Source organism: Strix aluco, chromosome 19 (assembly GCF_031877795.1).
Source record: "Strix aluco isolate bStrAlu1 chromosome 19, bStrAlu1.hap1, whole genome shotgun sequence".
Lineage (NCBI taxonomy): Eukaryota > Metazoa > Chordata > Aves > Strigiformes > Strigidae > Strix > Strix aluco.
In genome coordinates, this window is record NC_133949.1 from 14,806,553 (window position 1) to 14,819,905 (window position 13,353).

At 42.7% G+C, this 13,353-nt stretch overlaps 1 protein-coding gene across 7 annotated transcripts in view; it reads right to left on the minus strand.

The window, feature by feature from the left end:
* Positions 1-1,712: 1,712 nt before the first annotated feature.
* Positions 1,713-13,353, minus strand: part of SYNRG (synergin gamma) — a 43,687-nt gene continuing 32,046 nt past the window's right edge. For 5 of the 7 annotated variants that reach the window (XM_074845478.1, XM_074845477.1, XM_074845474.1 and 2 more), the window contains 8 exons: positions 12,536-13,135; positions 12,016-12,179; positions 11,238-11,291; positions 10,410-10,506; positions 9,976-10,124; positions 7,041-7,151; positions 6,556-6,591; positions 1,713-5,555 (listed from right to left, as the gene is read on the minus strand). In XM_074845478.1, coding sequence (XP_074701579.1) covers positions 5,424-5,555; positions 6,556-6,591; positions 7,041-7,151; positions 9,976-10,124; positions 10,410-10,506; positions 11,238-11,291; positions 12,016-12,179; positions 12,536-13,135 — 1,343 coding nt within the window. In that variant the 3' untranslated portion in view covers positions 1,713-5,423. The remainder of the gene's footprint in view (positions 5,556-6,555; positions 6,592-7,040; positions 7,152-9,975; positions 10,125-10,409; positions 10,507-11,237; positions 11,292-12,015; positions 12,180-12,535; positions 13,136-13,353) is intronic. The other 2 variants (XM_074845479.1, XM_074845475.1) reach the window with 1 other exon arrangement.

A 13,353-nucleotide genomic window follows, 5' to 3' on the forward strand; every position in this document is an offset into this window, starting at 1 on the left:
CTGTTATTGCTGGTACAAAACTGCGCAAGTGGCCTCAACCTCATCTGGATCACGAGTAAAACCAGACCTGGGTGGAGCAAAAGTCTAGATCAGAGTGAATTTGATACCGAGCAGCTCTGGCCCAGAATTTCCAAATTTACTGCAGAGACCAAGAGTTTTACCAGACTGGGCAAACGCCGGGGAAGGAGCCGGTGTGCTGTAATTTCCAGGCTGCAGTCAGAGGTCCAGCGAGCACTCCTGTCCAAGTTCACACTCTGTGGCCCAAGGCCACTTACTAGTGGGGGCTGGTGGCCCGGGAGCGCTCAGCCCCTGCGGGCGTGGAAGTGGCGAGGTTGGCCGTAGCTTCAACCAGCTGCGTTAACGCCAAACCCCGCATGGAGACACCGCTGTGAGGAGTTACTGCGAGGTCCTCGACATCCAAAGCCCAGAAGTTTCCTGCATGCACGTACGTATCCCCCCCCCATCCCCCTGCACACCCTCTTTTCTCCATTAACCGGCTGCGCTTCGACAAATCCGCACATAAAAACCCCCAAATGCCCGTTTTTCCAACAATATCAACACGTGGATCTCGGTGTCCTTCGGTATCACAACGCGCAGCCCCGCGCTGGCAGCGGGAGGTCTCCTCCTGCTTTTGAAGATGAGCAAGAACAAAGTTTTGGACCGCTGAAATAAAAGTGAGTTTTGCCACCAGCTGCGCGCAGTTCGGGTTTCAGTGACAAACAGACACAGGAGACTGACTGTCCAGTTCAAAAAGTACATCCTACTCATCTCTCTATTTTTATCATGAGTTAAACTGCAACCACGAAAATGGTAAGTAAGAAAAGGAACTAGAGATAAAAAAAATCAAGACTAATCATTAGTCTGGAGCCATTCCGAAAGGATGACATTTCAAAGGGAAAAAAAAAATACTAAAAACTGAAATCTGCTTGCAAAATTAAACTTCACCTAAAAAATGGACTATGTATAACTTAACAGTATTTTCTATATAAAAACTGGAAAGTAAAAATCCCCCACTTTGAATTATTATATAGACCTTATACACACACTGCCCAAATACCCAGGGGAGGGGAAGATACTAATGTTCAGCCAAGAAAGCATCAGGGCTGACTTTTAAACAAAAGGGAAAGTTAGACCTATAAAAAATGTAATTGCCTAATAAAGCACATTAGGAAATAAAGAATTCACCTGAAATACCCATTAGAGATTATATAATGGAGAAGTGCAATGGTACGAATACTTGTAGGTATTTAGTTGCAAAAGTTCCTCTTGTGTTCACATTCCAACAAAAGATTTTACACGAGCGTTTTTCCCCCCTCAAAGTCGTTTTTCCCGCACCCTCACACCTACAGAAACCAGAGACAGAGCCGCAGTTTAACTCGGCACCAGCTGGATTTGAGGGGAAGATCATCATTCTGCTCCCCACAGGTTTTTCCAAACGGTCAGTATCTTTGTTGCTCAAAGAATATTTTATCTGTTACTCGGCGAAACATCTCCCAGATGCTGGCCCCAGCGAAGGTTTCACTTACACAGCGTCATTACGGCTCCTCCCGAGCCCCGGGAAGGTGTCACTGGGCCCGGGTGTTTCCGTGGAGGAGCCCCCAGCCCGTGCCCGCGGAGCTCTGCCCGGAGGTGACAACTTGCGGGTCCCAGCAAGTGGCAAAAGCAACATTTTTTTCTAGCTGCTCCCTGGAACGAGCCACTTCACAGGTTGGTCAGATATGAAATGAGCTCTTTATTGAATACAAGGTTGGAATCTCAACAAAGGATTTACAAATCATTGCAAGAATTAAGGGAGTAAACAATGTGCTAAAGTCAACTGATAACACTTATTCTCATTGGATTTAAAATCTCAGCAGCGACTCCAGCACAGCACAAACCGAAACAGCTCCAACTACTAATCACAAAACCATTAGAAGTAACGTTTGCCCAGAGGGCAGGATAAAGAATCACATATAGCAGTTTTCTGACCACTTTTCTTCATAAAATTATGACATTTATATTTTAACATTGAGAACTGGAATTAAATACAGGTCCAGAGAACAAAAAAAAAAAAAATCTTTCAGAAAAAGTAGTTTGTACAATGGCAGCTTTTATTGAAAAGGCAGTTTTTGTTTCAAGTTTAATTAATCTGACGTGTAGCTAACTAGAAATCGGAGCATTCCTCGGGTTTTCACGAGCTGCTTCCCAACCTGAGGCTGAACTTCACTCTCGCTTCACATGCCCTGCGCGAACGGCAAGGAAGGAGCTGCGCAAACAAACCCAGGGGAGGAGAAGCTGCTGCCAGAGAGGGAAGGGCAGCGCGACGGTCAAGTGCAGAGCGTAACAATTCCCAGGCCACAGAGAACCTCCAAGCGCTGCAGCCCCGGCGGGGCAGGAAGCCTGGGGGGACACTGAGCCCGAGACACGGCTCCGGGCTCGCTCCCCAGCACCCTGACACCCAGGGCGACCCGCAGGGCGCCGGGACAGCGCAGGAGCACCAGGAATACGGCTGGGTAAAGCCATATATACATTAAATAACCCTGCGAATGATCTCTTGGAATTGCAACTGTACACAAATATACAGAAAAATCACTTCCCATAGGTAAGCCCAAGGCAGCTCCAGAGAACACATACATTAAAAAAAAAAAGAAAATCCCATTTCTCTTTTCTAGTGGAAGAAGACGTGCAGAAAAAGGAGTTACATTTATGAAATTCAACACAACCACAGCCAAAGGCAGCGTGTCCATTAGCCTGTATGCAAAGGAAGCCGGGGAACGTGGTCTGTTAGGATGCGCTGTAGGAAACACCGTAACCTTGGATACAGATCGCAAGGACACCGGCTTCGGCTGCGACCTATTATCTGAGACGATGCCGAATGCAACAGTGAGTCATTTTAATGACTAGGGTATGTAAGCGAGATGATCCTCATTGTGCAACGCCTTTATCGAGAGTATCTACACGCAAAACATTTGGTGTATTCCCATGACGTCAAGGTGTTCAGTTCAGAAGAACACTTTCTGCCTGCCACAGACGCCGCAACGTTGCCTGCTGCTTTCCCTTCTGTGGGGAGCAAGCAAGCAGTAGTGTCGTACTTCAGTGAGCTCTGTGCAATTACAACTGTAAATGTCGATTCTTTATTTTTATGGGCCAAAAGACAGGCTGGATCCATCTTAGGGAACTTACTTCCTTAACAAGTACGTTAACAAGAAAACATCACTGGGAAGTGCGTTTATGACAATATAGCTGGTGCTGTATTTGAAATAGCGGCTGCTTTTCATGTGGCCTCTTTTATTTGTGGCGTTCTCTCTTAATTAGGAAAAAAATCCCATGGAGCGAACTGTTCAGGAACTGTGGTGGAAACCCACGCTAACAATAAACTCCCTTCTCCCAAGATAGCATTTCGTGAGCAACAGCCCTTGCGTCAGTCAGCTCCTCGAAGCCCCCTGCGACGTCCCCGTGCGAGCAGCAAGCCGAGGCGTGTGCCCCGAGCCAGCCGACGCTGAAGGGTTTCTGCAGCGGGGGGGCAGAAGCGGGGGCCGGCTCCCCGCGCCGAGGGGATCAGCGCAGCGGCCCCTAATGACGACGGGAAACGGGGCAGGAGGTCCCAAGCTACGGGGCTGACTGCTGTAACTATTTTGCACCTAATAAAGGAAATAAAGAGCAAGCAGAGAGTGACTGCCCTCTTTTTGATGACTGCTGGGCAGCTGAAGGCAGGCGGTCACTGTCACACTACTGAAGAGCTGCCGCTTGATTAGCTTGAGCTTGCGACCGGAGGCACAAGTTGCTTATTTTATGAACGAGCTCATCTCAGGCAGCAAGAAGATTTATTTTAATTCGTGTAAATAAGGGGCCAGACACCTAGCACTCCTATTAGCCAAGATTCTTTCATCTGGTATAATTAATAGTTTAGTATAATTGAGCCTTTCTTTTTTAAATACCAAGCATCATTTTTCCTCATTGTAATTTCTATTTCAGCAAATAACCACCAGTCAGTGTCAGCTACTGATAATGGAGGCAAGATTAACTTGGAAAAGCTGCTGATACCTCTGGAGAGAAGAGATTTTCTGGAGATCTGAGAAACTCGGGTCAAAGAATTGAGAAGCAAGTTGTACCCAACAGATACACACCCCACTACATTCACTGCAGACCGTATAATGATAAGGCTCTTAGAATAATGCCACAAGGCTCCCACTAGGTTTAAAATTCTGTAACTAGCACTACAGCTGACTGCACTGTCGTCTGGGTGTCGTATCTGAAGAGAGAATCAGGTACTTTATGTGTGGGTAACGTTTTGTGATGGCCTGGTGTCCTGCCCAGACAGGCGTACCTACCGTAGGCACAGTACCCTGCTTCAGCAAACAGCCTGCTTAAGAGCACCGACTTTCGGTGTCAAATCACACCCGCCTGTAGCAGGAGCCACGGGCCATCTTGTGCTGCCAGATCTGAGTCAGAGAAACACGTTATTACAGATAGCACTAGACTGCACAAGTTACACGTAGGCATCCCATCAAGAAAAGCGTGTTAACATACAAAAAAGGTAACATATATATATATATACAGGAGAAGACATGCTGTATCAGTGGAGTCCAATTTTCAGTGGTGATGCAGCCACACAACTACCAAAGGGTCAGGTGAAACACTGCAAATCATACCTGTAGTTCAGGACAAGTTCAGGGAAGGAGTTTGTCTCTATTTACAACAGAGTAGCAAAGACTACAAGTTTTAAAATCCAGCTGCCTCTACTAAAGAATCCAGATGTAATAGGGAAAATTTCAACAATTTTTCCAAGTCCTTATCCCCCAGCACTAACCAGCTACGTGCAGGAATACAGTATAATTTACAATACAGAAGGGTGGAGGTATAAATATACAACCGCTCTCCGCAGCCTCATTCCTTCTAAGTCAATAATTCATTTTGCCTCGAAAGGTACTGTGTCTCGTGCATTGTGTGCACTGTAATAGTATAGCAGCAAATATTTAAAGAAAAACATCATGATCCATATACCAAAAACATCAAAGAAAAGATTTGTTTGCAAATACGTACTTCAAGTATTTAAGTGGTCACTTCTATGCAAATCAGTCCAGCATTTCAGTTTTTCTTGGCAGCCAGGTGCTGTCCTCTCTCTGAGATTTATGCCCTTGGTTAGCAGACTGGTTTGTTACCAAGACTGACCCGCTTTCATCTGGAGAAAGACTGAAATGCCGCATTTTTTGCCACACTACATTTTTTTCTGGTTATTTCTGAACCACTGGCCATTTCAAGCGAAATTCTTCACGAGCACTTTGTATGTGACAGGGTCTTTAACCGATTAGGGTACAAAAATCAGAGCGAAACATTTCAAACAGTAACCACGCCTCGAGCCTTTCCACTTCCCCTACCCACACCGTTTACCCCACGTGTCCTGCACTATTAGACCTGAAACTCCACCTTCAGTGCAACTGCTTTCAGAGCAGGTCTGGCAAAATGAGACCTGGAGGTTTTGGCTCCACGCAGTTGATCCAGAAATTTGCACAGCTTGCATGGTACTGGTGCCCTCCATACGCCAGCTTGAAGTTATCCATTTCCGAATTAAAGGCCTAAAATAACAAGAATTGAAACAAGTGTGACAGTCTCATCTACTCCGGGATCTAGGCGCTAGAGTGGAAAACGGACACTGCACAGGTATCACCCCGGAATGGCACGGCATGGCAGGACCCTCGGAACAGACCACCCAATAAACAATATTTTATTGGAGTCTGCAAAGTGTCTGCAGGTGGGCTAAAACTTCCCATCACACCTGGGCACACTTTGCCTGTTGCAGCCAGTCTGAAGAGCCGCTGAGTAGCGGCTGATCTGACACCTGGCAACTAACTCACCTGGCTTCATGCATCTTCTACTTCTGCTACCTATCGTGCAAGACAAAAGCTTGTTCTGCCAGCCAGTAGATAACCACTGCATTTATTTCACTTAGGGCAGATTTAGGCAGCTGCAATTCTTGATATTAGTGTTATTTCAGGTTGAATTTGATCTACTTTGTCCTGTTAATTGAATCTGCTTTACAATAGGAGCTTCTGAACAGTGTGTGAAGCCATGAACGAGCTTAAAACACCTCGATGTTTGTTGCTAGGAGATACTTTCCAATGCTTCGCAGCTACTTATTTGAAAAAAATATTCTAGCCCTGCTCCCAGCACTGTGGATTTCCTACAGAGATTTCTAAAAATGCCATTGCCTACTACATATAGCCAAAAGTCAATATTTGTAGCAAACCCCCCCTAGAGTTCCCCTTCTTCTGCAACAGACACACAGGCAGCTGCAAGTTCAGAAACTCACTGCAGTGAATTTTCTACCACACAACAGAAGTAGCACAAAACCAGAAAGCTATTCACAAGATACAGGCATGCAGACAAGACAAAGGGGTGGCTCTAGAGCATGTTAGTGGATCAGATCAAGTGTTACGGTCACAAAAAAATGACTAGAAGAAAAGGATTAATGATCGGTACAATCGAGAATGACAGCTGAAAGCCAGTTAGCAGTTCAGCCTTCCACACTCAACTAAGAATGATTCTATAAAGAGTATGTTTTTTACAGGTTCGTACTTTTCTAGGAAGCTCTTCCACAGGTTTCTCTTCTTTCTGAAATAACGTTGAAACCAAAAAGTCAGCAAAACTGCCGATGTATGTTAATGGGTTGGCATTACTCTATACATATCCTGCGATTCCCTCCCAGCTCTGCTAATGGCAATAGTCCCCTCCTGGTGATCCTCAGAGATGCATTTCGTAAAGAAAAGTCATTAAAAGCTTTTTATTTTTAAAAAACTGTACTTTTTCATTCTTAACATCCCAGTTTCTTCCCCATTATGAACAATTTAGCTCAACCCTTTATCCACATCTGTGGCACACCCAAAGCCCAGTGCATATAGAACATTGACTATTTGAGTCCCATCTGTAGGTCAGATTTTGCTTTTGCCACTTCCAGTGACAAATTATAGCCATGAAAATTTTTTAAATACACCCAAGGCCTAAAATGAAAGTCCAAACTGTAAATTAAAAATGGGTTTAACAGCAGAGGCCATTATACTTACTTTACTTCTTGAATCCACGTTTAGGAGGCACACTCCACAGGCAAGATCTTGGGCATTTTTAATCCCTGGACGCAGCATACAAGAAGAGAAATCCAGTGAGTTTTCATCTGGCTAAAGAAATGAGACAATAAAATTTAGGCATTTCAGTAACCGAAGGAGCTGCAGACATTAAGATAAAAATTATCCGTCTGGTTGCTACCGAGAGCCGTGGTATCACACCGACAACGTGGCAGGGATGACATATGACATTTTCTCATAAACTGATGTGTGATTTAATCAAAGCCGTTAGTATGTATTTGCAACCCTGCTATGCAATCTCCATCAGCATTAATTTATAACACTCGAGCTCTTGAAAAAGGGTTAGACTACAAAGGAAAGAATTCTTAAGTTCCACATTCCCACATCAAAAGGGGAAGAAACTTCAGAGGAAAGAGCCCAGGCGGCGGCTGCCACATTTCAACTGCAGCGTCTTAAGAACTGGACGAAGACAAACAGTGGTATGCAACGACTATTTGTGCAGCTGCGAGGAAAGGAGGCATCGGCCAGCACAGCTTCACTAGTTAGCATTTGAAGCAGCGTCTGTATCTGTGTTTATTGTCCTGAATTCCCTATTATTGCCTGACCAAAAAAGGGCAGTTGTTATTCTTGCTGAAGGTCTTTCTGAAGCTAGAACATGGCACAGCCGTACAAAACGGGATATTAAGGTTAGCCCAGCCATATTAGAATTAAGGTCACCAGCCACACACAAGTTCAGGTTAAAGAGAGGCAAAGGTTGGGAGAATAAGCCGACAAATAAGTAATAAATGGATATAATCACTTTTCCGGCACACAGTCTTACATTTCAGCCGCAAGATAAATGATAATTTAGAACTTTGCACGAGGGTGGTATAAAACAGTTGAAGATTTGCTTGAAGGTAGAGGTGCAAATAAAAACAATCACTAGAAATGGAAGAAGCTTAAAAAAAATGGTGTGATCCTAGAACACGTGTACGCGTAATCCACGCTCCAGGTATGCTGATCACGCTCCCCTGCTGAATGGCTGGAGAATAATTGGAATCTTGAAAAAAACACCCTTTAATCTTTAAGTAGATCAATCAAATTAATAAAGGCACTCTAATATTTGTTTACCAAATGCACGAGTGAAGCAAATGAGAAGGTCATCCTGTAATTTGCAGTGAAAAACCACAAGGCTGTGCATAAAATTACCTTGTAACAAAATCCTTTCAAAGATAAAATTAACCTTTCCAAGCACATGCCTCAGAGCTAGAATACTTCTCTCTACTTAATTGGCACTTCGGCATCATTTGGGATCCGTGACTGCAATACCCCGGGAAGAAGGTATGGGCTCCACACCTTCCAGGGACCCAAGTGGAGGAGAGGAACGGAAAGGGATGATTTTGAGAGCTCCAGGAGCCCCTGTCTCTTGGATAACTTCAGAGGTACAGTGTCTGTATGAGAAGTCATTATTCGCAGCTCCTAGCACACTTAAAATTTATCTGGACCACTGCAGCTTGGAGAACACGTGGCCAAGCTTTGGACTTTAAGGTAATCCCTGTAATCTTCCAAGGAAAAGCACTTTAAGAACTAAATTTTAATCCACTTGCTTAAATCAGGAGAGGATCCTGATAGCTTTTTAGATTGTTACTATCAACAATGCCAGAGTTCAAACAGATGAATCCCAGTCTATCAACTTCATCTGCCAAGCTGTAAAATATTGAAAGTATAAATTTCATATTATGACAGGCTTTGTGCAACACAGGACATCGCCCAAAATACCTGCTTGCTACCACTGTTTGTACTGGAGAGGTTTAAAAGGTGTGTAAAAAGGGACTGATCATTTATAATACCTGTTCTGCAGGGAATGACAGTGAGCTGAAGATGTTCAAGCAGACACCAAGTACCCTGGGCCTTACTTATAAATGAGTGTTTACTGTGAAGGAAAAATCTTTAGTGGCCATAGTTGCATTGCAAGCAGGAAGCCACAAATTAAAATGTTCAGTGAAAACATAACCATGGTAATGATCTGCTTACTGATGCTTGATGTAACGTACTGATACTAAGAGTTAAAGGTTCCTTAGGCATATACTTAAAGGGATCCATTATGCAAGATGATTATCAAGCCCCTACAGATGGATGATTCCCTAAAAATGTGAGTTTTACCATGGTTAAAGAAAGCTGTTTTGCACAGTGTATTTCCTGCAACATACATACACAAAAAGTCCAAGGTATTTAACAGCAAGGCGATTTTCTTGCTTTCTGATTGTCTGTATTCTGTACCCGGCCCCAGTATGCCCCTCTTTTTCCCAGTCCTTTTGCAGACCCTTCCCATGGGGTGCTCCTCTTGAAGGCCACCCCTCCCACAGCCCCTCACCACCTCTCCTTGTACCACTCGCCCGCTTATGTAGAAAGCTCTCAAGCTCCTACCAGACTTTCAGAGCAATTGAGCTTTTTCTGGCAGTTCTATTCAGAGGAGGAAAAGCTATTTAGTCTGTAGCAGGAACCAAAACAAACTTAGGCATTTCCAAATGCAGAAAGAGAGGAAACAGTTGAGTTATTCCTGTGCTGCTGCATTGTGTGCTCTTGTATTGTGAGCGTTACAACTAATGGCAGGGATATTACAAAGACAAGGTATGTCCACATTATTCTGGCTTCATAAAATGGCTTATTTAAATTTTACTAAATTTCCCTTACTGGAGAGGTCCACAGGCACACAGGATATCATCTAAATCATTAAGACACTAAGTAAGATAACATCCCATTTATACATAAGTAACAGTTTTCTTACAGAGAGCTTTAAACTGGATTTCACAAATAAGTGCATTTCCATTTTGCAAGAGAAAAATACAAAGTGTAAAGTTAGGACACCCCGTGAAGTCACTTTACATATAATTATGACATTTCTTTTAGTAAAGACATAGCTTATTTTTGGACTTACCGTTAAAGCAGCAAGTGACATGAAGCTTATTAGGTTGTTCCACACTTTATCAATATCCTTCAGCAGCTGCTGGAGTTTCTCACTACAAACAGCAGTTGCTTTGATACCGAGTTCAACTCTCTTTGTTACTCTGTAGACTTCAACAACCCCTGTTGATATAAAACACAGTGGAGGATTGCAGAGAATTCACTGCAAGCACAGCTTCCTGAAACTTTCACTCAGAAATAGCACAAAACAGGCATGGCACACAGAAGGTGGTCATGGACGGGTATTTCAAAGTAGTAGTTACATTTATTTAGCAGAAGAGTTGTTCATCATTTCAGTGCAGGCAAGGATTAAGCTAAAAATAATACCAATTTGAGAAGAGTAATTATATATTACTGTTTTTCAGAGGAGAACTTTAAATACAAGAGACATGGTAAATTAGAACATACCTAGTAAATACTCCATGCCTTGAGCAGACTGGATAACTTCAGTGCAAACGGATGAACTACTTATTCCATTTAAGGTATCATTTGCTTTCTTTATGACCTGGTGGGAATGAGTTTCATAAAACAATGGTGTTATCTACCTTAAAATAATTATTACAAACAAGATTGTCCCCAACAGAAACTGTTACATGAAAAAGGAGGCAAATCACATATGAAATGATTGCTGTACTCCATCACATGTTTTTATATATTTATGCTGCAACTATAAGTAGATCAGGGGGAAAGTATGAACATTTAAAACCTTAATGTATTCCCCCAAATATTTTCTTTACCAAAATAATAGTTTTAAGAGGATGCATGCATTGCTATCTAGTTTATTAATAACATTTACAGTTTGGGCTGTCTAATACTCAAATGCAAAGAAGAAATTTTAAGGAAAACTAATCTGGCTGTGAAACATCTGACACCCATTACCAAAAAATGAGTGGCCCCTCCACGCAGCACATTGAACAAGGCTGTTTCTCAAGTGCTGAAGAGCCAGATGCTGGTATCAGTGCCCTGAACAACAGGGCACCCAAATCACTGCAACCTCACATTAACTAGTTAACTTGAAAATTTAGGCAAAAGCCAGACTAATCACAAATGACAGGGAGATTAGTACAGGATCTTTCACTGAGGAGGTAATGCTTCTGCTGTGTGACAGCTTTTGATTTAAAAACTGTAATCCACTTGGGCTGATTCACACCCTTTCTGTGCCTCACTGGTCTTAAACACTGAGTGAGGTGGCACCTCAGGAAGGAGGAAGAGGTTTCGAGCAGGATATACACTTACTTGCAGGGCACTCTCCAAGCATCTTTGCCATTCGTATGCGTACCTCTCACTTTCCTGTTTGAAAGAAAAGGACAGTCTGAATCTTGTTCCTACACACATTTCCCTTTCTCCTACCACAACAGACATACAGCAGACGGGTATTCTGTCTATTTGCAGATTAGCTATGTAAACTTTTAACATAACTATTCCTAATTTTTCCCCCATTCTTTAAATATTCTCTTTGCACCTGAACTCTAAAATTTGATTTCTGGGAGTTAGAACTAGTTTCAAAGGGAAGAACATGTACAAACGGGTAAAAGTTTGCATTGTACATACCTACTCCCGACACGTTTGTTACAAGACTGCTGTTCTAGAAATGGGGATTAGCAGAATTTAATCTGAGTCCTTTCACCATCTATTCTCAAGATGAGCAAGAGAAGTAACTATCACACAGCCAAAAAAGTTAAGCCATTTCCCAAAGCCAATGGTCTCGGTGCCAAAGCTGGGATTAGATTTAAGTTGTAACTAATTTCCAGTTACAAATTTAGACTGCAAGGTCAAGTGATTCTGACTGACTTTCAGACGACAGCATTTTTTCCCCACTTTAAAGACAGGAGAGAGGAAACCTCCTTTATGAGCAGTTTCTGATCAAAACTTTTAACCTTACCCAGATGCCATCTTAGAATCATACTCTGAATTCAAATAGCTAAAGTCCCAACGAGCTGGGATACAGAACACCCTTGATATCACACTGATGAAAGCCATTGCCAATATACTTGTATTCCAGGTAATTCCTTACCTCAACTTCCCCAGTCAAGTCTTTGTATTTGTCTCTGATGACAGGCAAAGCAAGCTTCTCACTTAAGGTATTTGAACGATCCCTAAATGGCTGTTCCAAAACTGGTAAAGGTGAAGAGCGACTTATTTCTCGATCACCTAGGCTTAAGCTCCTTTTATGAGACCCTAAAAAGTTAAGATATAAACAAGTTAGCTGTCTACTTACAAAGGCACAGACAATTTAAAATTAATAAAACAGTAGCAAGACATGGACTACTACTCCAGGAGAACAAAGCCTCCTATTTACTCAATGACTGGTGCAAATTTCCCCAGTTCCTCAATGCTTACCATTTTTTGGCACAAAAATCTTTTTCTTTTAGAAAGAGACCTGCTCCAAACACAACAGAAATCAATGAGAAGATTCAGCTTTCTTCTGGTACCCTTTGAAACAATCCCCACTGGCTAATTTATAATTTCATTAGAAAAATTAGCCTCTGATAAGCACCTGCATTATGGGCTTCCTCCACCCTGAGCAGGCTTACCTTGAACAGACAGGTCAAAGGTAGCCAGTTCACTCTTGATCATTTCTTCACTAGATTTCACCTTGCCTTGGGAAGTTGCCACCAAGAAGTCAAACTTGCTGATTTTTGGCTTTTCACTTTGAAATTCTCCAAAGTCATCTGTGGGCTCTCTTCGCAGTTCAGAAGAGATACCACTAGCAAGGAAGTCTGCCTCTTGATTCGTGTCAGCTGCTGCTGCATCCTGGGCTTCTGATGAAGGTCTTGCAAAATCACCAAAGTCTCCAATGTCATTATCACTTGGACCGCTGGATATTGGTCCAGAGTCTTTAAAGTTTGCAAAGGCTGCAAAGGAAACATCCTGCAAAGCATCTTCACTAGAAAAGGTTGTCACTTTGGAAACTGTTGTCATGGTAATGTTTTCTGAACTGCCGAACAAGGTCTCCTTCTTCTGAAGAACAGAAGTAGCCGCGGAGGATCCACTTCCTGAAGACTGGACAAAGGAGGAGAGCTTCTTGCCCTGATGAATGTCTTCTTTGTCGGACCAGTCATAGCTCGCCAGGCTGCTGACTGCAGACCCACTGTTATAGCTTCCAAATGGGGCACATTTTAAGTCATCTATATCTGAGAAAAACAAACCCTTACAATTAGAAGCTGAAGTTCAAACATTAATCTCTCTACGGTGTATAAAAACAATAGCAACTTGCTAAGAGTCTTAAAGAACTGCAAGAACAAACACAGTGAATTTTTTTTTCAGTGAGGCTTAGACTACAGTTTGCACAAAAATAATCTGAAAAATACCTAAGCATTTAATACCAAAATTTCTCCATTTAATACATGTA